The sequence below is a fragment of the Pseudonaja textilis genome, chromosome 15, assembly GCF_049901715.1.
Source record: "Pseudonaja textilis isolate UNSWEBS1 chromosome 15, rPseTex1.2, whole genome shotgun sequence".
In the NCBI taxonomy this organism is placed as follows: domain Eukaryota; kingdom Metazoa; phylum Chordata; class Lepidosauria; order Squamata; family Elapidae; genus Pseudonaja; species Pseudonaja textilis.
In genome coordinates, this window is record NC_142004.1 from 11,173,617 (window position 1) to 11,195,666 (window position 22,050).

Here is a 22,050-nt window from a genome sequence, read left to right on the forward strand (position 1 = left end):
TCACGACCAGAGGTACTACTGTACGTCAGCTGCATCCCCCACGCCAAGCCTGATCACAAAGAGGCACCGAGTTTTACCAGGGGCTCCACATTTAAAAGTGACTGTGGGAGGTGAGATTGGAACATTTAATGACTGATCAGTCCGTGAAACGAGAGCGCGGAGAGAACAAAACTACTGGGGACCAATAGTTTGAGACAAGCCCTTCCAATTGGATGAGGGAACTGATCTAAGCTGCTGCTCCAGCTGAACGGCTTACCTCTAATGCCAAGGCAGTCTTGTCATAAGCACAGGGAACCCTCTTCTGAATGGCTTTGGCATAGACTGGTCCATTCTGGGTTGAAGGCAAGGGGTTGATGACCGCTCCGGGAGTGTGGGTGGCACTGGGAAGAGGGCTGGAGGTCTGAGGCTGAGCGTAGGCATGGGCGGGCTCCGGGATCCCATAGCTATTGGAATTCCTGCCACCCTGCTTCCCATGAGGAGACGATCTCACCAGCTTCTCAACATAGGGGACAGGGATCATCCCAATGCGCCCGTCTTTGTTTCTGGCACTCCACCACTGGTCTTCGGGCTTTTCTACGATGACGAGTATCTCCCCCTTTTTAAATGGTAGATCCTCCGCATCGTTACCAGGAAAGTCATAAAGAGTCCGAACATATTCCACATTCTCCTCTGCAGCCGATGCACCAGAGCCGGTACCAGAACCCATCAGCGGGTACCTGAAGACAACACGGGAATTACTCAATCGCTTATGAAACAATGACATCCTCACAACATTGTTTTTTCGTTGTTTGGTCACCTCATTGCTCAACTATTCTAAAGGGCTTACAGGGGGCTGCCCTTAAAGACGCACACAGAAGCTTCAATTAGTCCAGCATGTGGTGATGAGAGCAATAATAGACATGCCTTCATACGATGCGACACCATTACGCTGGTTTCCTTCCAAGTGCCATTCAAGGTGCTGGTTGTTGCCAGTAAAGCCCTACAAGACTCAGTGCTGGTTTCTATCCAGCTAATGTGAGCCAACCTAAGGTTGATGCCATTAAACAACAGTACCGTTTTGGGGGGCTCAGGGCATGCCCACCCCCTGGAAGGAAATTCCACCTCACCCTGATGGCATTCTGGAGGCCTGGATCTTCTCCCTGGCTGCCATGGGGTGCAACCAGACAACTGAAACGGGGGACGGCACTGGAATGCAAGGGAGGCTTGGGAGGGACAGAGCCAAGGTCGCCAGCTGGGGATGTCCGAGGCAGACAAGCCCTTCCCAAAACAAAGGGAGTTCCAGCCATTGGTGGACACACGACAAGGGGACTTCCAGGGGGAGAGTTTTCCTAATGGTCAGAATTGGCTTTTCTACTCCTGCACCCAGAGAGTTTTGTGGTTAAAAAAAAAAATGTCCGGGGGGGGGTTCTTTTCTTTTCTGGCCCCTGGGGGGAAGGAGGGGGACGCTGGCCTTGGCCGGAGGAGCTTTGGTGGCCTGGGGGTGGTGGTTGTGTCTTTGTCTGAGTGGCGTTTCTCACTTCTTCGTCTTGTTGAACTGGACGGGCGTTTATTCTCCTCCTCGACCGCATGCACACGCACACGCACCCAGGGGGACGGGACCCTCCCGGGAGGCTCAATTGGGGGTGGGGTGGGGGGCTCGGACGCCCATCTGCCCCACAAGCTGCTCGCGTGACGAGGGGCCCCTTCGGAATGAGCCGAAGCGACGCGGGCGCCGCCGGGCTGCCCCTCCCCGTCCTCCCCCGCCCCCCGCGCCACCCCGCAGGCGGAGGGCCGGGCTGACCTGGGCGCGGGCTCCAGCAGGGTGGTGGTGTCCAGGTAGTGGACCTTGTAGAAGTCCAGCAGGGCCGGCAGGTGGTCGAACTCCTGGTCGCCGATCTTGAAGCGCCGCCCGGGCAGGGAGTTGATGATGTAGTGGGAGACGCGCGCGTTCTCCGACACCGAGAGCACGTAGTCGCCGGGGCAGGTGGACGAGTCGCGCACCAGGAAGGTCCCGTGCCGCTGGCCCTGCAGCCGGCCCTGCGCCTCCGCGCGCGACAGAGGGCCCGCGTACCACGCCGACCGGTCCGACGCGTCGAAGCGGCGCCCCGAGGGCCCCGACGAGGACGAGGGCGGCGGCGGCGGCGGCGATGACATCATGGCGGGCGGGGCTCTCGCGCCGCTGCTCCGGCCTTGCCGCCGCGCCCGCCGGAGCCCGCGCCAAAATGGCGCCGCGGAGGAACGGGAGGGGGGGAGGAGCAAGAGGCGGCGCGCGCGCGACACGCTCTCCGCGCAGGCGCGCTCAGCCTCCGCCTCGAGGGCGGGCGGGGCTTCCGCCCGGAGACGAGGGGAGGCGGGGCTTTCCCGCGAGGCTCCGCCTTGTGCCCGGAGGAGGGCGGGGCTTTCCCCGTCCGGTCGTCGGCCCGTTTCCCCCGCGCCGCCCCCCGGCAAGGCTCTTCCGGGCCCGGTTTCCGCTCGACCTCGCCGGGGTTCCGACCTCGCCGCCGGCCAGTCCCGGGAGCGGTTGCCCGGGCTTGGGGAGCCTGCCAGGCCGAGGCGGCTCAGGCCAGGAAAGGGAAGGCGAGTGCGGCGCTCGGGGGCCCCAGTCGGGCCGCCGTTCGTTTTTCCCTTCGTTGTCCGGCGCCGGAGGAAAACTCCAGCACCAGCCGAGGGAGTTGACGAAAGAGGCGTCGGCGCTGCCCTCGGCCTCGTCAGCCGGCAACGGCGAAGAGAGCGGCCGCTTTAAGCCTGGCGGAGAGAAGGGAGCCGAGCTGCCCGGGGGGATTCTGGGAGTTGAAGTCCGCCAGGCTCAAAGCGGCCCCGCATGAAGAGGAGGAACAGCCGCCGCAACCGAGGCTGACGGTTCCCCCAGAAAGCGGATTCCGAGGGGGAAGCGATGGAAACCACCACGCGGCTTTCCCTGCGAGGCCGAGGAAACGTCCGAGAAGGGCGGACCGAAAGGCTCACCTTAAGCGGCCTTTCTCTTCCAAGAATCCGCTTTCCAGGGTCCTTTCTTCTCTTATCCTGCCCGAGCTTCCTCCCCTGGTTTAACCCGACCGTTTAGCCCAGAGGAAAGGCTGCCTGGGTGGCCTGGAAACCTGTGATTTCGCCCTATGTATATCGTGGCATTTTTAAACTAACTTGCTATATGTTTTCGATAGGTTTTAGACTAGGTTTTTAATTACTATTTTAATTTTCAAATACTCTAGTGTGATTGTGATGTGGTGCTTGGGACACTGTGCTGGAGTAGCTTTCAAATTTCATTGTTTTAAAAATCAAAATAAAATAAATAGGAGGAGCAAAAACAGAGGCTGGTGGTTTTTCTTTTCCATCTGTATGAAAATGCAGAGATGATCAGGAATGGTTTTCAGAGGTAATGAAGACATGGAGCCACGGTTGTGTGCAACAAAGCCAAAAAATACTATGCCAAACAATCTTTAATGCAGCTTCTGTGACGAATTAAGCAACACGGGTAAGCTTTTAGTAGCTGGTTAATTCGATGCATCTGTTTTACTGTTAAAACTTCTGAGGTTTGTTCCAATCAGCAAATAATTTGAAGATCAAGACTTACACTGTCTTTTTTTTTCTGGAAGTTTTCCACTGGCCAAGCAACGAGCTGTACATCTATGGAGATATTCTCAGTCATTCAGCTCATGGTGTCTCAAAAGTGCTTTTGCAAAAGGCAACCGGACTGATGTTTTCCTTAAGGAAGAGGATGCTCCGCTTCTCATCAAAGAACTTTTCCTCAGTTTAATGAACTGTACCCAAAAAGGCTTCTTGCGAAGGGCTTTCGCTTTCTAAATGGCACCAGGCTTCCTCCGGGTTGGAGCTCTGATGGCAGCCCAAATAAGAAAAGCCAACCCCAAAATAATGTCTAATTATCATTCATACTCTCAAATTCCTCCCAATCTAATATTCTCAGGACCTCAGCAGACACACCCGAGTAATCCTGGACTCTCTTGCGTTGTCCGTCAGACACACCCATTTCGCCTTCTGTAAGAACCGCCCTTGGTAAAGTAAGGATGCAGGCCGCCATCCCAGAAATGTCATCTTCCAACTGGGGACCCTCTTCCCAGCAGTCTCTCTCGGCATCGTAGATGTGAACGTAGTCCATACAGATCCCACGGTTATGAGATCTCCCTCCCAAGACGTAAATCCTGTGGCCCAGGACAGCGATGCCAGGCTCACCGTGCCCGGCATGAAGAGGACGGACAGTTGTCCACTGAGAAGTGCTTGGGGTATAGCAAGCAACCTATAGAAAACAACATTAAAAGAGCGGTCATTTTAGGAAGAGCATTTGGGAACAGCTGTTCTGACCCAAGCCTTGTTCAAGCTTGGTGTTTCTATTTGGCCGTTAAGCTACACAAGTCTTCTAAATACCTTGTTTCCCTGAAAATAAGACCCTGTCTTATAATTTTTTTTTGCTACCAAAAAAGGCACCAGGTCTTATTTTCGAGAAATTTCATCCACTGACAAACCACGCTTGCATGCATCGCCCCTAGCCTCCTTTTCGCTGTCAGAGGCGTTGCCAGCCCATTTCTTCTGTGGCCAGCAAGCTTTTCTGAAGGCTTCTGCAGCCGATAACAGAGCTCCAGATCTATCTGGGGCTCTGTTATCAGCGACAGGGGCCTTTAGGAAAGCCTTGCTGGCTGCAGAAGAAACGGGCTGGCAAGGCAGGTGTCAGGGTGTGCGAGGCCTGGCTACTAGTGTGCGAGGGTAGCTCCAACCCCCCCCATCCCCACCCTAGCTTAGTTTTTACCCGTGCACTCTGTAGTGGGCGGGATCTTAATTAGGGCTTATTTTGGGGGTGGTGGTTATGGCTTATATTGGGTGCACATGGAAAAATCAAGGTAGGGCTTACTTTCAGGGTAGGTCATATTTTCAGGGAAACGGGGTATCAGCAGCATGCAATAAAAGCGCCATTAGCCAAAGCCAAAGGCTGCCTCACCTCGTGAACGTCTCTTCTGTAGCCGGAGTCGTTGGTACTGCCTCCAATCACATACAGCCTCCCCAGCAGTGCAGCCATCCCGTGCCAAGCTCTTCTGACGGGACTGTCGCTTAAGGCGTCCCAGCGGTTGGTGGCCGGATCGTAGCACTGCAACTCTTTGAGGTACTCTTCTCCTCGCCTCCCGCAAGTGATGTAGATCTTGCCTTCCAGTTCTGCTCCTGCATGGGCATAGACCTGTATCAATGGGACAGAAAGCGACAAGTAGCAGAGAGGGAGACTAGCACTCTTGGTCTTCTCTCCCCCCCACCAGGCCCCTCGCCAAGTTTCTTAATTTTCACGATTTTCGGCAGCAACGCCTTCAATGGACCTTTGGGTACTCTGGGAAAACACAGGAGGAGGGCAGCCACGTTAGCCCTGATAGTAAAAAATAAAATAAAATCAGGAGTCCTGTAGCTCCTTTTCTGACTAGCGTGTTTTATTAAAAGGCATTCACTCAGATGATCTCAATCAAACTGGGGTTTTAACACATCACAACTGTTAATTGATAACATCTGTAAACTATCTCAAGTGCAACCTGCATCTGCATAGCCAACCCCCTTCTGCACCCCAAGTTACATCCTACAGCAGTCTAGCCACTCTACGCATTGAAGTAAGATGCAGATCGCTTCTGCCAGGACTCTCTGCAGCTACAGGGACCACCTTCTCAACAATCTTCACAGAGGGCAACGCCACAGCCTCAGGTCCCATATTCTAGGGCATCTGTCAGCCTTCAAGACCTTTTCTACTGCTTTGCATCTTTCGGCTGCCATAAGTAACGGGGGGAGCGGTTGTGTCTGGGAAGAGAGCTGGAGGTGTTACATTCTTGTGTTGTGTAAATGAGGAGTGGGGGGGGGGCAGTATAAATTCCTGCTCTTAAGTTTCTATCCCTTGCTTAGCCTTTCTCTTCTCTGCAGCAACTGCAAATCTTTATCAAAATATGTCAAGGTCAACGGACAGAGGCCTCATCACCACCTGAGATGCCCACATGACCATATCCAGAAATTTTAATTGGAAGAGTCTTTTGGACTTTGGGGGGTTGGGAACAATTCCATCTTGGTAGTTCATAAACTATTTCTTCAAGAATCACCAGCTCATCCCAGGTTGTGCCACAGGACGAAGCCCCAGGAACCAGGGTTGCCCAGCTAAAGTCCAACTCCAAAATACTTGGAATATTCCTCAAAGCAATGGGGTGATACGTTATGTTATGTTATGTTATGTTATGTTATGTTATGTTATGTTATGTTATTTATTTATTTATGTCAATTGCTTACAAGATAATAGGTATAAGTAAAAAACAGGGTTATGAATACATGGATACGTGTAAGAAAAATAAAAAAATAAAAGAAACAATAGGACGGGGCAGTAAGTGCACGTTGGTGCACTTATGCACGCCCCCTACAGACCTCTTAGGAAAGGGGTGAGGTCAATAGTAGACAGTCTAGGCCCCAAGACCCCAACCATTCACCCGTTCCAGGCGGTGCCTAAGGCCTCAGTCAAGCCACCCACCAAGCTTCCTCTGGAAATCCATGGGGTCCGTTATTCGTGTGGAATGGGTTGATCAAATAGCCTTAACTCCCTGCAGGGGAGAGAGGGATACCAGTGAATTTGAAAGCAATCAAAGACAGATCTCTCATGGCATGACCGGGGTTTATATCTCCCGTAACCTGCCTCAGACATACACCAGATCTACTGTGTCGCTTTTGACGCAGGTGCTGGGCTACTGATGACTTGTGATAGATCCGTGGTTGCCATGGAGACCACGAACATCTGAGCTATCCTGAAATCAACAAGGCTGGGGGGTCAAAACACGAATGAGGGCAACTTTATTACAAATATTTGCTTTGTGAGTCCTTTTGATTTTGATGTTGTACGTCGGGGGGTATCAAACTGGCAGCCCATGTGTCATTTGCAGGCCACACCCACCCCAGCTCTGCGAAGGGGAAAAAACATTGCGATGCATCACTGATGGCAATGTGACACCGCAACTCACGTTGCCGTCCCCTGTGTTGTAGATTGCCGGGAGTCTTTCTTAAGTGTAGCAGCACACACACACACACATACACACGCAAACCCGTGCATGAATGAAGATGAATGGTGCTAAGTAATCAGTAATTGTGGGTGGGGGTAGCGCATCCACCTTTGCTCTCAACCTCTCAGAGCAGCTTTCAATACTATTGAGCACAGTATATCCCATGGGGCTGGGCAGTGAAGCCTTGCATTGGTTTGGCTCCTTTCCCCAAGACGGGCTCCAGTCGGGGTTGTTAGAGAATGAGGGGTTCAGCCTACAGCTGCTTGCAAGCCTTGGTACTCTCGCTGCTCCTTTTTAACACTTGCATGAAGCCTGGGAGCGAGACTGTTCTCCGCCATGGGAGGAGGTTCCTTTAGAGCCCCGATGAAACTCAATATTGACAATACTATCCTGGGTGACCCAAATGATTGTTGCCCTCTTGCGGTGCCTGGAGGCCGCGAGGGTCTGGATGGGGTGGGGGGGAAACACAACAGATTTCATCTGAACCCTTTAAGTGAGTCGCTTTGGGCACGTGGTGCTTCCAGGGTTCCAGGACTTTAATATCTTTAGCTCTGGATGGGGTTGTACTACCCTGGGCAGACGCCGTGTGTGCAATTTGGGGGTTCTCCGGGACTCCATGAGCAGGTGGCAGTCGTGGCAAGGGGAGCCTTTGCACAACTTCACATTGTGCGCTAGTTGTGCCCTTTCCTGGATACGGAGTCCCTGTGCTCAGTCATTCAAGCCTGGTTCTCTCACACTTAGACTACCGCAATGTGCTCTACATGGGGCTACTCTTGAAGAGAATCTGAAAGTTTCAGCTGGTGCAGAATGCAGCTGGTTCAGGCCTTGGTGCCTCTAGGGTGGCCCATATTATACCTCTGTTCTGCGGGTGCCCGTTTGCTTCCAGGTCCAATTCCAAGTGCTGGTTGTTGCTCTTAAAGACTTTCCTAGCAAGGGTCCAGGCAATTGGAGGAACCAGCTCAGCCTGATGGGAATAGCCTGCCCCACCTGTGCCAGCAGAAGGGCCAGGCTGCCGATTCCGTCAGCCGAGGATTTTCACTGGTGGGAATATAGAAAGAAGAGCTGATTCTGGAACCTCAGGCCCCCTGAGGTGAGATCCTCATTCACCTGTTTGGTCTTCCAAAAGGCCCTGGAGACATGGCTGTGCCAGTGGAGTGTACGGCACTTTTGGAGTAGAGAACAATCCAACTGCCCACGTGCACTTTGCTCCCTCCCCCTCCTGGTTAGTTTTCTTTTAACTGGATTTTTAAATTTTTCGATAGTAATAGCACTTAGGCTTATAAATACCGCTTCACAGTGCTTTCCAGCCCACTCTAAGCAGTTTACAGAGTCAGCGTATTGCCCCCGGCAATCTGGCTCCTCATTATACCAATCTTGGTAGGATGGAAGGCTGAGTCAACCTTGATCTGGTCAGGATTGAATTCCTGGCAGCGGGCAGAATAATGGATGGATGGATGGATGGATGGATAGAAGGAAGGAGAGGGAAAAGGAAGAGCAATAGCGCCAGTACTTGGACTTATATACTGCTTCACACTCCTCTCTAAACGGTTTACAGAGTCAGCCTATTGCTTGTATGCTGTACAACTTGTATACTGTACAATCAGGCATGGAAACGACAACTATCTTTTCCCGAAGCACAATGGGTTGTGATGTAAAGAGTCCCCTTCTGGATGGAAGCACGAGGTTCTAAGCCGCAAAACAGCTCCTGACTTTGGAATGAAAATCCCAGGATGGCCCAAAACGGCAACGATGGGGAAGGCCACCACCAAGCCTGGTCCTTCCATAGTATTTCTGCTCTCGCTTCCTGCAGTTTTTTTCTTTCAAAAGGGGGAGGAAAGGCCAAAAGCCTCAGCTGCCCTTGGGTTAATAGGAGAGGCCTCCCTGAAAAGTGGAAGTAGCAGCAGCCCTGGGAAGGCTCAGCACAGAAGGCTGGAGCTGTTAAACGGAAGGAAAACGGAAACTGAACGCAGAGTTTTAGAAGCAAGTTTTTGATAAAAGTCAGAGCGGGAAAAGGCAGCGAGGAGAGGAGGCCAAGATGAATTTTTATAGAAGGAGATATTAAAAATGCAACTTCCGCCCAGTGGAAACAACTGAACAAAAAAGTCTGATGAAATCCTGGGAAAAACTTTAGAAAAAAGGACTCGTATAACAGATCTATTAGGCAGGTGGTTCTTAAACTGTCACTATGGATTAGGTGACACTGACCTGGAAAAATGGAAGAACAAAACTCACTTGAAACCTGGAGCACAGACCTGTATAAAGGCTTTGGCTTCACTGTGCATCTATGGTTTCTTTTCCTGTTTACATTAGAGGCTAATCTAGCCTCATCAGGTCTGAGAACAAAGAGTTGATTCTTGAATAAATCAGCCTTTCTCAAATTGAACAAGAGAGAGGGCTGCCAGAATGCCAGGCACACGTGTTTTCCACACAGGTATTGATGCAAATGTATGCTGAGTGCAAAGCAGTGGAGAGTTTAAGAGAAGTTTAAGAGAAGCTGCCTTTGGTAAACGACAATGGCTATCTTCAAAATAAAACCCAGATTTCAGTAATTATATAAAAATAAGCAACTCATTCATTTGATGGGGAAAAAAATCATTTTATCGGCAGGAAGAAGAGTTGATTAAATGGTCTCCAATTAAAAAGTTTGTGTTTATAAAGTGGCGAAGTTTAAGAATCCTTCTGTTAAGAACCCCTCTCAGAGCGCTGAGATTTACAAACAAGTCTGGTAGGAAGTCTAAGCAGTCCTGTCACTATAAAAGGACAACTTCTATCTGGAGACCAAGAATTCAACAACGGCTACTGAGCCCCTTGCAAACTCAGTAACTGTTGACTAGGATGCGTACTGCTTTGTTTCATTCTCAGAACCAAGTGACCACTGAAATGGACCTGCTAGCCCATTCCAATGGCTACACCCTGCCTGTACTGAACTATCGACTTCTTGCTTGACATATTATAGACTGGGGTGCTGCCTGACTCCCTCATTGGATGTGACCGATGTATCTCCTGGAGATGTCATGATGGGAGTTACCTAATTCAAATCTTTGAAAGGATGTATAGGACAAGCTCATGGCCAGGGTTAAGTGAGGCCTGCCTGTAACCCGGCCCCATGCCATACTGTGCTGTTTACCTGGTAGGCAAGACCCTGATTTTTCCTAACTAAGTAAGTTTATCTTTTTAAAATTGACAGGGAGATTTAACGCCGTTTTTGGTCTATGGTAACTTGTTTCATATTCAGGGTTTCATTGCGCCTTGACTCTAAGCCCCCTGGGAGCTGGCAAAGGGCAGAGAATAAAAACCCTCCATGAAGACCACAGAAGCAATTTTGCATTTGGCCAGGCAAATTATCCCAGGACTGAGCATTACGCTTAACCGCTAAGAGGCAAGCAGCCCCGGATTGCTTTTGCATTCAGAACTGGTCGTCCGCTAACAGGGCGAGGCCTGAGGTTCCACTAAGTTCCACCAGGTGGGCAGGGCTGGGGCATCCAAAGCTTATTCCTCCTCACCCCCCACCCCGGATACCCCTAGCGCGGGCCTTGTTCAGATCAGGGACACAGCCACATTCAGAGGGGCCATTCCATCCAAGGAGAGATTTTTGGGCAAGGCTCCTACCCAACTGCCAGATGGGTCAGCCTGCCAGCCCAACTAGGCACGGCACTCATCGTCTCCGGGGAAGGGAGGGGGGCCTTCAGGCCAAAGAGCTGCCTGCCCCTCCCTCCTTACCTCCTTCTGGAGAGGAGCCACGTATTCCCAGCTGTTGGTTTGGGGGTTGTATTTTTCCACCTCTCGAAGGTCCTGCCGGTAGTTGCGCCCAGCCACCGCATAGATCGCCCCGCCCACTGCGCAGACAGAGAGATCCGCATGCTCCTGCTGCAAGGGCTGGATCTGGAGCCACTTATTGAATCTTGGGTCATACCTTGCAAAGAAACAGGACAGACAGATTCCCCAAGAGGGTTAGAGGGGTGGGGTCTCAAGCACAACTCTAATCTCCGCCCACCCACCCATTTCCCACTATAGGGACCAATGGAGGCCACCAGCATTTCTTGGACTCGGCCTGTGCAAATCACAACTGTCTCCCCCTAAGCAACTGAGCAGTGGCCCCTTGTCTTGTATGTTCTCTTCTGCTGCCACCCCAGTCCGGTTAGTCACCATCCCTGGCGGCTTCCAAACCATTTCTGTTCCACAACAGCCGTCCTCTTTCTTGTTCTGTTCAAACAGCGCACTACTAGAACAGTTGGGCTTGCAATCTTTTCATTACCAAAATGGATCTGCTCCTGTTTCCCACCTGAGAAGAGGTGTTGAAGAACCTAGCTAGAGTAACTGAGCCATTAGGCCTTTTAAGGCAGCTCTGGGATAGTTGGGAGGGCCCTGGGCCTATTTCCCCAGGAACTGAAGACACCGCAGGCACTGGGAATAGGGGCAATTTATACATTCCTGAAAGGGATTCTCTTACCTCCAACATCTGGATTCTGCTCGAAAACCTCGAACGTTGTTATCTCCGCCAATCAGATATACAAAATTGTTGAGGACAGCTATTCCCTGATTGGACATTCTTGGAGACAAGGCTGTTGTGAAATGCCCCCATTCGTCCAAAAGTGGGTTCAAGTACTGGGCTTGGTTGCTGAGGGCCGTAGATGAGGTGGAGTGCATCCCCCCAAAGCCTACCACACAGTGGAACTCCGACCTCAGTTGTGTGTGCATATTCTGAAGCACCGGCTGGAAGCACTCGTTCTTATGGTACATTAGGGCATTAGCCACTGTCTCCTTTAACGGACAGGAACTTAACTTGTTGTGGAGTCTCTGCAGAATTTGGAACTCCATCAGAGGAAAACGGACCGTCTCCAGCAGCTTAGGAGGCTCCATCAGGGAAACCTGATCTGTCTCCAGTTCTTCTGGCGTGTAATGGTAAAGGAGGGCCCCTTCGTAGACCTCGTTCTCAGAGTTCACCTCCAAGAGGTTACTGTTGAGGAGGGCGTAGACCTTCTCCAGGGGAAGTTGGCGGTAGGTCTCTGTCTTTGAGAGGGTAACAAAGTTTTTCAGAAAGTAGGCATCCAGCTTCTCTGTCAGGTAACACAAATCAAAGAGATCAGCCAGTCTATACATGTCCACAATGTTCTCATCATCCACCCAAAGCATGAGGAAGTCACAGCAGAACTGGATGATCTCGGAGATCTACAAAAGAGGAGAAAGGCACAAAGGGACAGGAAAGAGATATGAGAAGGAGCAATTCTGGGCCTTCAAAATAACGCACCTAATCTTTGTAATTGCACATTTCTGGTAAATTCATAGATGGGATCAAAATAAATTTAATCTGTAAGTCTCACCATTGCAAAAAAAATCATCTGTTTGATGGATTTGAGATCAGCCTACCGACAAAACTTTATTAGCCATGGAACATTCACGCAAGAAAAGGGCAGTTAATCCTTTTTCCCAAGTAGCGGCCATTTCAGTCATCAGGGCCATGCAAGAACAGAATAGGAGCGGAACCGAGCAGGTTTCCATGGGGCCAATTCTCTGACATCTATATTAACACGATCATTGCGAGATTATTACCAAAAGCTTGGATAATAAACATGCCAAATACCCAACACTAAATTTATATGAGAAAAACAAATGCAAATGTAACCCAGATTCTGAATACTTCTAGGAAGTCAACCAGACTGAAATATGGTGAAGAAATTACCTTGTTGGATGGCATCTCTTGCCTTTTGAAATGAATGGTTTTGTGTTACAGGTGCCAAGCAACTCTGGGCCGGTAACAAGGATTAAAATCATCCCATGTGAAGAAAATGTCAATACCGTGTAACAAAGGAGAGGAAGCAAGCATACAAGCCATAATTGTACAGCAGGATCATCTCACTTCCTGGCTCCGCTCTTGGGAAAAGGACCACCTTCCTCGATGTTTTTTTGGCAAGGGGGTCGCCATAGGTTGCTTCCTCAGGCTGAGGGATAGAAGCAGCCCTAAGTCCCCAAGCTGGCTTTGTGCCTGAGGCAGGGTTAGAAACCTGGTTCCTATAAAGTGGTGTATGTTAGGTATAGCATTGGTCACCTAACTAGTTTGGGTAAGATAATATATATATAAGCTATGATTCTTAGTTTGAGTGTGTTACTTTAAATGCAAAGCATGTAATTTGGGTGTGGTGTGAAAACACCATAAGAGGGAGCAAGAGATGCTGATGAGACGCTGATGAGACGCTGACGATTCCCTGACGCTTTGCTGGCAATTACTGGAGTTGCAGAAAGGAAGAGAGGAGTTTCTGAGTTTGTGCATATCTCTCTCTACTGCGAGGAGATATATCACCGGACTGTTATTTTGTAAGTGTACTGACCTCTCATTTTCGACACTGGAATTTGCAAATGAATAATCCCTGGACGGACTGAAATAAGTGAATGATATATGGACTGTTTTGACTATGCTTTAACTCTTGCTGGAATAAAACTACTTTAATTGGCACTGTGTATGGTTTACTGAGTGTAAGCTACACAACACGATATCTCACATATTTTGCCTGCCTGCCTGACTGCCCTGCAGATCTTGCTAGGGGTATATTCCTAACAGTGTTATTTGATTGGCAGGATCAGAAGCATCCCCATCCTGTCAGAACATACAGGATGGGAGAAGAGAAACCATCAATGATGGTTGTCCCCTTGCCACGAAGGGCTGAACACCAGCACCTTGGCTTGCCCTTAGCGTCCGATGTAGCTCATACATTAGCTACTCTGTGTACCAAAGTGCACCCGTGACCATGTGCGCCACCACATTCTGGGCTTCTGAATGCTCTTTCTAGCCAGATTCACTGTACGCTGGATTACAACAGTCTGAATGTGGGTAGCCTTTTCTCTCCACAGCAGGCACAACTGTTGCACATATACCAATGTTCCCCACTCCCAGTACCCCGAGTTGGCCCACATAAAAGAAATCTGTAGAAGGGACTCATTATTCCTTTCATGACATACCTAGGTAGGATCAATGCCACGCCCGGGTACTGGCTAGGGGATCCAGATAATCTGGTTCCTCGAAGACCCTCTGCGATTATCTAGCACTGTTGGTCCAGTGATGCCTCTTTGAGGGAGAGATGGACCACTGCTTCTTGAACATCCCTCACCCAAGCATGAAATTATCACTGCTTGGGTCCTGGCGTTCATTATCTCCCAGGAGGCCTCTGACCAACCTTGGGGGAAATGGCTCTCATTCACCGACCGCCACCCCGTCCTGAGGACCCCGTTCCCCTCGAGCTTCACGGCATTCATGCTCTTCTCAGATAACTAAACCAGTTTGTGTCTGAGTCACCTCAAGAGAACATGCATAGTTGGGCCTACGCTTAGACAGGGCCCAAGCGATTATTCATCAAGGACTCGGTCTAATCCTCTCAGCAGCTCTGCAGATGTTCCTCTTGCCCCTTCCTTCCTAGTTCAGATCAGGTCACCTTAACGGCAGCTGTTGGTTAGCACCCAGCAGATGAAATAAGAGGGGAACAATAATTATATTCTGTTACCTTTATTACTACAACGCAGTCCTTAATGTAGGCTCTTATACATGTTAGGCCAGATTCCCTCATCTCTCTCCAGTGGTGCTCCGGGTGTCTCTTCTGTTGTTTCATTTCCTAAAACTCTTTTGAAAAACCAATGAACTCTATGAGATCCCTAAACAGGGAGAGGCCCAGAGGTGTCACGTCACCTTCTCATTCTAGGTAGCGACTAAGGCCTCCACTGGAATTCTGCCGCAGAGCCGCGGGGAACTCTCCCTGAATCCCAGTGGAGTCTTTCAGGGAAGGCCGACTGAATAGGATCACCTCCCTAATGGGCCAAGCCACCCCAAAGGGATCCAGAGCAGTCAGGGAACGGTCAGACCATGACAAGGGGTCAATATTAACCTTATTTATTTCATCTATTTCTATCGCTGCTCAGTTCAACAAGGACGCTCATTCTTTATATTCAGATGTCACCTCAAGATAAAAGCCCAGATCAAAAGTGGCCCGCAGTGCACATCAGGCCCCCAATGGCATGAATTGCGTCCGGGGTGGCCATGAATGCCCGAGCTGCCGAGGGACACAAAATCTCTCAGCGCGCAAAGACTTGGAAATTCTGCCACCAATGGGGGAAGGGGAGCCATTGTGCTGTGGAGAGGCTGCTGGCCACAATCTCATCGGGGTCCTGGAGCCCAAACTCACCAACAGGATCTCAGACCCAGTAAGCTGTGGGGCCTCTGAGTGCCTAAGACAATAATAATTCACTGCTGCAGCCGTTGCCATACCTGAAACCCAGGCAGAGGCCTCTTCCAAGAGGGGAGTGTCCATCCTAGCTCATGTAGGCACATCAAGTTGACTCTCTCCTCCATGATAAAATCCTGGATGAGGAAGGCCCTTTTACTGCAAAATGACCTGGTATTTAGAAGCAGCCCCTGGAGCCGAGGATCTGTTGACCTGCATCAGGGCTGAATCCAGGGAGCCAGAATAGGCCCTCCGTGCACCTTTCCCTGAGAACGGTCCCGCCGTATCTCCTTCTGCCCGTCAACCTGAGATCACGGGACTCCCTTCCCTCCGTGAGCCGCTCTCCCTCTTCCTAGCAGCCCTTCCAAGTTCAAGGCATCCTCCTGCCAATCCTGACGGAGCCTCTGGGCTGCTTCTCTTTCAGCATCCGGGCCCCTTGGACCCACCGCAGGCCCCAAGAGGGCTAGACCGGCCCAGCTTTCCAAGCTGGACAATTCTAAAGCCTCTGATCTACGGACCCAGCTTGGGCTTCTTCACCACTGGGCCTCTCTGGAGAAGGGCCAGGGATCCCCGGACATGGCACTGCATTTTGACCAGCGGCCAGCCCTCCCTAATTCTGCCCACAGGCCGAGATCCACTGGGGAGGCCTTCCTGAAGGGCAGAAAAGGGAGATATAGGGGAGCTGGGACACTTTTCTTCACCACACAGCGAGGCGGCAAGATCCAAAATGTGTGTGTGTGTGTGGGTGGGTAGGGTACCCTCATGAGGACCATAGAGGCAGATTTCACTATGGTCCCAGTGGATTTGGGGATCTTTATTTATTACTTTATCACGTAAAAGAATTTCAAAGATCCAAAACTTTTAAAGCCATTTTTCATCACACCAGTAGCTCACACGTTAGACAGATCCCTAACTGCCTGGACTATGGATGGGCTCATGGTGCCGTTCTTGAGGAGTGTGTGGTGTGGCAGAGCCCAGGCCAACAAAACTATCTGATCTCCCTTAATAAAGGAGCCGCCTTCCTTCCCTAACACATCTCACATCTCGTTTAGAGCTGCCAAACCTCACCTGTAGCTGACAAGATGCAGCGAGAATTTCTTGCACATTGTTGAAGCCAAGTTCCAGGTCCGAAGTGTAGATGAAATTCAGGATTTTACACATGGCATTGTAAGAGATGCCCTGAATATGAATTTCTTCCTGTTCCATTTCTCTGAGTCCGCCAGCAAACATTCCCCTGCAAAAGGAAAGATCTTCTTTCAGTTACTTCTCCCAATGAAAAGTATAATGGACAATAATTCCATAATGCGGTGTTTTTAAACTCGTCCTTGCACTGCCCTATTTCCTATGGAGATGGCAAGGCGAGATGTGCTGACAGGAGGACCCTGATGGTCCACTCAGGCATGATACAGATGATATGCCAGGCTGGGATCCACAACGTCGCCTCCTCCGCACACAACCCACTTGCCACTTCTGGGACTTCTCCCTGAGTCGTCATCTTCGCTAAGCCATAGCCGAGAGCCCGAGTGAGACCAGGATGACCGAGACACAGGACAAAGGCCCAGAATCCACGGCCTTAGTACATGGGAAAGAGAACCTGAACTCCATTCAAAGCCAGGTTGCATGAACAGGTGCCCAATGCTCCCGGTTACAGGAAGTGAAAGCTTGGCTCTATTCTGTGCAGGTGAGGTTCTCAAGAATCTGGAATCCCACCCCTCGCATTTTAAGGGGGGCAGACTGTGGCGCATAAGGGAAGAACTGCCAGGATTGCGGTGGGGAGGGAAGACCAGGAGACTAAGTCATGGGAGGAAGGGAGCATATTTAGTCCACAGATTAAAAGGTCAGATAAAGGTTTCTCCAATCCAGTCATATCCAACCCTGGGGGGTGGTAGTCATCTCCATCTCTTGGCCGAGGGAGCCAGCATTATCTGAAGATATTTTCGTGGTCGTGTGACCAGCGTGACTACACAGTGAGGCACATGGGATGCTGTTACCTTCCCACCAAAGTGGTACCTATTTATCTACTTGCACTTGCATGCTTTTGAACTGCTAGATGGGCAGGAACTGGGGCGGGTAATGGGAGCTCACCCCATAGTGTAGCATTCAGGTCTCAAACCCGGGCTGTCGGCTTTCCAACTGACAAGCTCAGCATTGATAATCACTGAGCCCCCATACTCCCAAGCTACAGATTAAAGGGAGGCACAACTACAGCCCGCACAACTGGAGACGGAAGAGGGCAAATGCTGTTTCCTCCAGGGAATTGTGCCACAATTAACTTCAGGAAAGCACACTGCAATTTTAGGTGCCCGTTGTGAGAGCTGTTTGTGTAAGAGGATACACTGATTTAGTTACTTGAAGTTCTTTCTAGGTACGGCTGTCTAATTATGGGATGACAGGCCACGTCAGCATCCTGCACTGAAAAGAGCTTCTTCGTTCTTCCTTTGACTGATTCCACCGCAGAATTTTGTAAAGGAAGACACAGACCTAACCTTGCCAAAGCAAAGGACCAAGCAACACTCATGTTTTGCAAATGCTTCTTAAATAGGCAGAAACAGGATTACAGGTAAGAAGCGGGAAGACAAATGCTAAATTTGGTTTGATAAATTTGATTAAATCTAATGATCCAATGAGATGCAGCTTTGCTTAATCATCAAGTCAGAGTTTGCCGGTTTCAAACAGCCGTGTTTTACTTTTCCACTGCTCCTAGCTCCTATCCAGCAATTTCAGAATTAGTTTCGTCATAGGCACAGACCTGAAGTAATCACAGGATGCGGCTAGGAGGATGCGATGAGCCTCGATGGTCTTCCCCTCTACGTGCAGAACAACATCAAAGAGAATGCCACGGTCCCGGAGAGCCCCCAGGCCACTCAGCAGGGTCTGGGAGTGCCCAGCGCTGTGGTAGGTCTTGCTGGAGCACTTCTTGGCGAAAGGCTCCAGGGGGATCTTGAGCGGCTCCGTCTCCTCCTGCTGACCCGCCATCCTGGGCAGAACCTCCTTGAGAATCCGAGGGCACAGCAACTGGGGTTCCCCGAGGAACAACTGGTTTCAGTTAGGCTGATTTCCTCGTTCCAAAACTTTCATTTGTGCCCATTGCCAGGAACACAAATTGCAGGCTCTTATCTACAAAAAAAAGAGATGATGGATGGAACCCAACCCTTTTGGCACAAAAAGGCAGCCCAATGCTATCCTCCCCCAAAAAAACCCTGGGCCATCAATGGGCTTAGTGCAGTGGTCCCCAACCTTTTTGTGCAGCGGCCCAGTACCGGCATCACAAAATCATCCGCGGCCGGTACCGGCATCAGCACGCATGGCAAGGCGAGCCGAGTGACCGTCCAGCCAGCCGTCCCCCGCTTCTCCCGCCACCTTCAACTCCTCCTTTGTACCTGTGTCGATGGGCTTGCGACGGCTTTGGGACGGTCGCTCGCTCGCCTTGCCATGCGTGCTGAAAGAATCCTCACGCCTTAGTTTTGTTCAACGCCGCCCCCGCTTTGATGAAACTAAGGCGCGAGGATTCTTTCAGCACCCAAACGCCGCTTCAACTGGAAAAGCTCACTGGAAGCACTTTTTCATCAAAACAAGATGGCAGCGCCCAGCAAACCGGTGGCCCGGTAGAAATTGTTCCACGGACTGGTACCGGTCTCCGGACCGGTGGTTGGGGACCCCTGGCTTAGTGGCTCTAAAAAGGCATGGAAGGCTGGTGGTCCTTCACACAGAAGACGGTTTCTCGACCACTTGTATAGTCTTTGGCTCACCCCATCTTGCCTCAGAGGCAGCCTAAACTTATCTGTAGCTGTTCTGGTGTCATTTGCCCCCCTTCCATTGACACAACCCTTGTTGCACAACCTAGGACCCCTCATGGAGGATGGGAGTCCGGGGACGACATTAGGCTGCTTTCATCTTCAGTCAATGGACCCTGTCCCCAGCCCTTTTGGCCTGGCCAAGGGAGAAGGCAGAGACCTGACCAGCATTCTGTAACAGCCATTTAGGTGTTGTTCACGTCTGGAAGAGCGCCAAACTATTTTAAATAGTTTTTAGATGGATTATCTGCACACTTTTTAGTCAGGTTTCAGGTTTGGATATGGTTCAAAATGGCATTGGTGACACTCGTGGATGTTCTCTGGCTGGAGCTGGATCGACGTGTTGCATCCATCCTTTTTCGTCTTCTCAATGGCTTTCAATACCATCAACTACGGTAGCCTGGTGGGCCAACCTAGGGAGTTCGGGTTGGGATGCATAGTTCTGCACTGGTTCACCTCTTTCCTCCAAGGTCAATCCCAACCAGTGTTGATAGGGAGCAGGAGGCCCAGCTCTCAGCCCCTCCTTTGTGAGATGCCACAGGGCTCCCCCTACTCCTGTTTAACATCTACATGAAACCATCGTGTGAGATCATCCATCAACACAGGATGAGGTACCAATAGTATGCTGATGATCCCCAGCTATATACCCAAGATGGAGTGAGTGGACACCCTTTTGTAGTGCCTGGAGGCTGTGGGGGCCTGGATGGATAACCATAGCCTTCAGCCAAGCCCTGGTAAGATGTAGTGGCTATAGGCCCTTTGCATCCAGGAGTTTATTAACTTTGGTCTTAGATGAGATTCCACTAGCCCATATAGACATGATGTGTAATCCGTGGGTGCTGCTGGACTGATAGTTCCTCCTCCAAAGCTGGTGGCAGCTATGGCCAAGAGGGACTCTTCTCAGCTCCATGTGGTGGGCTAATTATGCCCTTTCCTGGATAGGGAGGACCTTCCCTCGATCACTCATGTCCTGGTCATCTCCCGCTTGGACTATTGCAATATGCTCTATATGCAGCTACCCCATGCTGGTACAAAAGATGGCCACACAGCCAATTTTAGGGATCCAAAGAAGTGTACATAACAACTGTGCTCCATGAGCTGTATTGGGTGCCGGTTTGCTTCCGGGTCAAATTCAAGGTGTTGGTTGTGACCCACAAAGCCCTATGTGGCATAGGCCTAGGCTAACTATGAAACTGTCTTTGTCCCATTACATCAGCCCATCCCATCTGGTCAGGCAGGGAAGGTATGTCGCAGGTCCTGACAGTTAAAGAACTCCCACTGGCACAGTCTAGGAAGAGGGCCGTTCTCTGCCATTGCTCCCACCTGTGGAATATTCTTACCCTGGCAGTGAGGCAGCCCCCAACTCTCTCCTTCCAAAAAGGAGTGAACCTGTGGCTCTGTGGCCTTGCAGGGGTAGCCCTGGGGAGTACTCACCCGTGGGCTGGTTAATCCTCCCTTCACCTTTCAACTAATTTAAATTCCTTGCCTCCCTTTAATTTTTTTCAACTTTTATATACATTGTTTTACATTTTAACGTTTTTCTGTACACTGTCCAAAGTCCCTCTTAATGGAGGTGGGCAATTCAGAAATGTAACAAACAAATATATGACCTTCTGAAACAGAACTACTCCTTTCTTGCCAAAAAGCTTTTGGTGGCTGTTTCTCCCTGGTTCTGTCCCAAACATTTCCTGCTGGGGAATGGCTGAGAATAATATTTTAGGAGGTGTAATGCTGTTGATGTCAAGAGGTAGATAACGATATGATTGGCTTTAAAGAGGATGAAAATGAAGTGTAAAAATGAAGCTGTTGAAGGTTGCAATTTAGATGGTATATATTGAGAGAGGTTAAAGCAGCAGTGTCAAATTCATGATGTCACATCACGTATTGCAATTTTGTTCCCTTCACTAAAACGCGGGTGGGCATGGCCAGTGTGTCACGAGTTTGACACCTGTGTGTTAAAGCAGGGGTCTCCAACCTTGGCCACTTTAAGCCTGGAGGACTTCAACTCCCAGAATTCCCCAGCCAGCTGGCTGGGGAATTCTGGGAGTTGAAGTCCTCCAGGCTTAAAGTGGCCAAGGTTGGAGACCCCTGTGTTAAAGCATGATGCAGTGAATAGATATGGATTCAGAAAGTTTTGCAAGAATGTGGAGTTTAAGATGTTCTGCTGAATGCAAAGAGCGGCATTTGATGAAAATAAAGTTTGTTGTAAATGCAGATGAGATGCCTGGCAACGTTTAGCGCTGAGAGACGATGTCCCGTTGCTGGGAAGAATATAGTGTGGATTAAAAGCACATGAAACGCTTGCGGGGAGACAAGAGACGCGCAGCTTCTTCGGAGACAGAGCTGCTCCTGGCTCAGTGGCCAAGCGGACTGGCCTGCCTTTCGAGCCGGCTTTGGGGGCCGTGGGTCTTCCTGGCTCCGTCCCACCTGCAGACTGTGTGTACGGCTGGCCTTTGATCCCCCCCGCCCGACCCCAGCACCATTGGGGGCTTTCCTTGGGCTGTTCCCGGGCGCCTCCTCTCCCTCGGGAGCACCGGGGAAGCCCTCCCGACCCCCACCCCCCGACCCCGCTTCAGCCCAGCAGAGCCAAAGAGCCCCAGGCGGTGTCTGCACCCAGCTGCACAAAGAGGGCCCGCTGGAATGGGGGGGCAGGGACCCCCATGAATGGGGGGTTTTCCTTCCAACGGAGATTTCCCCGACCCCCGACTCCCTCCTCCGGCTCCCGACCTCTCGGCGGGGCTTCCGGGCCTGGGACCCGCCTGGGAGCCCTGCTCGGCAGCTCCCTGTGAAGGGGCTTCCCCGCAGGAGGCTCTCCCGGCTCCCTCCAGCCTCCCGGGCGAAGTCCGCCGCCCCCACCCCCGCGGCCTCTCTCCCGCCACAGCCCAACGGCCTCGCCGCCCCTACCTGGCCGGAGAAGGGGAAGGAATCCCCTGCGGTCCCGCCCAGCGCCGCCAAAGCCCTTCAACCCACCCCGGAATAGGCCGGGCAGGAAGCGCCCCTGCGGAACTCCGCTTCCCGGCATGCCGCGCGCCGCCCCCCACCCCCCCCACCACTTCC

The 22,050-nt window shown here is 51.0% G+C and overlaps 2 protein-coding genes across 4 annotated transcripts in view; both read right to left on the reverse strand.

Annotated features, from left to right (window-relative positions):
- Positions 1–3,255, reverse strand: part of CRKL (CRK like proto-oncogene, adaptor protein) — a 13,472-nt gene extending 10,217 nt beyond the window's left edge. The window contains exons 1-2 of the mRNA XM_026717018.2: positions 1,781–3,255; positions 257–716 (exon numbers count right to left, since the gene is read on the reverse strand). Of these exons, the coding sequence (XP_026572803.1) occupies positions 257–716; positions 1,781–2,136 (816 nt within the window). The 5' untranslated portion in view covers positions 2,137–3,255. The remainder of the gene's footprint in view (positions 1–256; positions 717–1,780) is intronic.
- Positions 3,256–3,372: 117 nt separating this feature from the next.
- On the reverse strand, positions 3,373–22,037 carry KLHL22 (kelch like family member 22). 3 transcript variants are annotated; one of them, XM_087913522.1, is made up of 8 exons: positions 21,898–22,032; positions 17,949–18,316; positions 16,268–16,433; positions 14,486–14,601; positions 11,443–12,161; positions 10,713–10,905; positions 4,925–5,158; positions 3,373–4,228 (listed from the first exon to the last, which is right to left on the reverse strand). In XM_087913522.1, exons 4-8 carry the CDS (start codon positions 14,588–14,590, stop codon positions 3,851–3,853), a joined length of 1,629 nt encoding a protein of 542 aa, XP_087769648.1. In that variant the 5' UTR covers positions 14,591–14,601; positions 16,268–16,433; positions 17,949–18,316; positions 21,898–22,032; the 3' UTR covers positions 3,373–3,850. The 3 variants fall into 3 exon arrangements, with proteins under 3 accessions (XP_087769648.1, XP_026572864.1, XP_087769647.1); XM_026717079.2 differs by lacking the exon at positions 14,486–14,601 and having other exon boundaries at positions 21,898–22,037; XM_087913521.1 differs by lacking the exons at positions 17,949–18,316; positions 21,898–22,032 and having other exon boundaries at positions 14,486–14,599; positions 16,268–16,351.
- Between the last annotated feature and the right edge of the window lie 13 nt (positions 22,038–22,050).

What these genes read in the sequence shown, in the direction of transcription:
- KLHL22 (XM_026717079.2), bottom strand. Translation starts at nt 18,175, where the DNA reads ATGGCGGGTCAGCAGGAGGAGACGGAGCCGCTCAAGATCCCCCTGGAG. An exon ending in CTGCATCTTGTCAGCTACAG is followed by an intron (nt 12,162 to 16,267) that starts GTGAGGTTTGGC and finishes CCTCTTTTGTAG; the next exon opens with ATCTCCGAGATCATCCAGTT. An exon ending in TGGCTCCTCTCCAGAAGGAG is followed by an intron (nt 5,159 to 10,712) that starts GTAAGGAGGGAG and finishes CCATTGATACAG; the next exon opens with GTCTATGCCCATGCAGGAGC.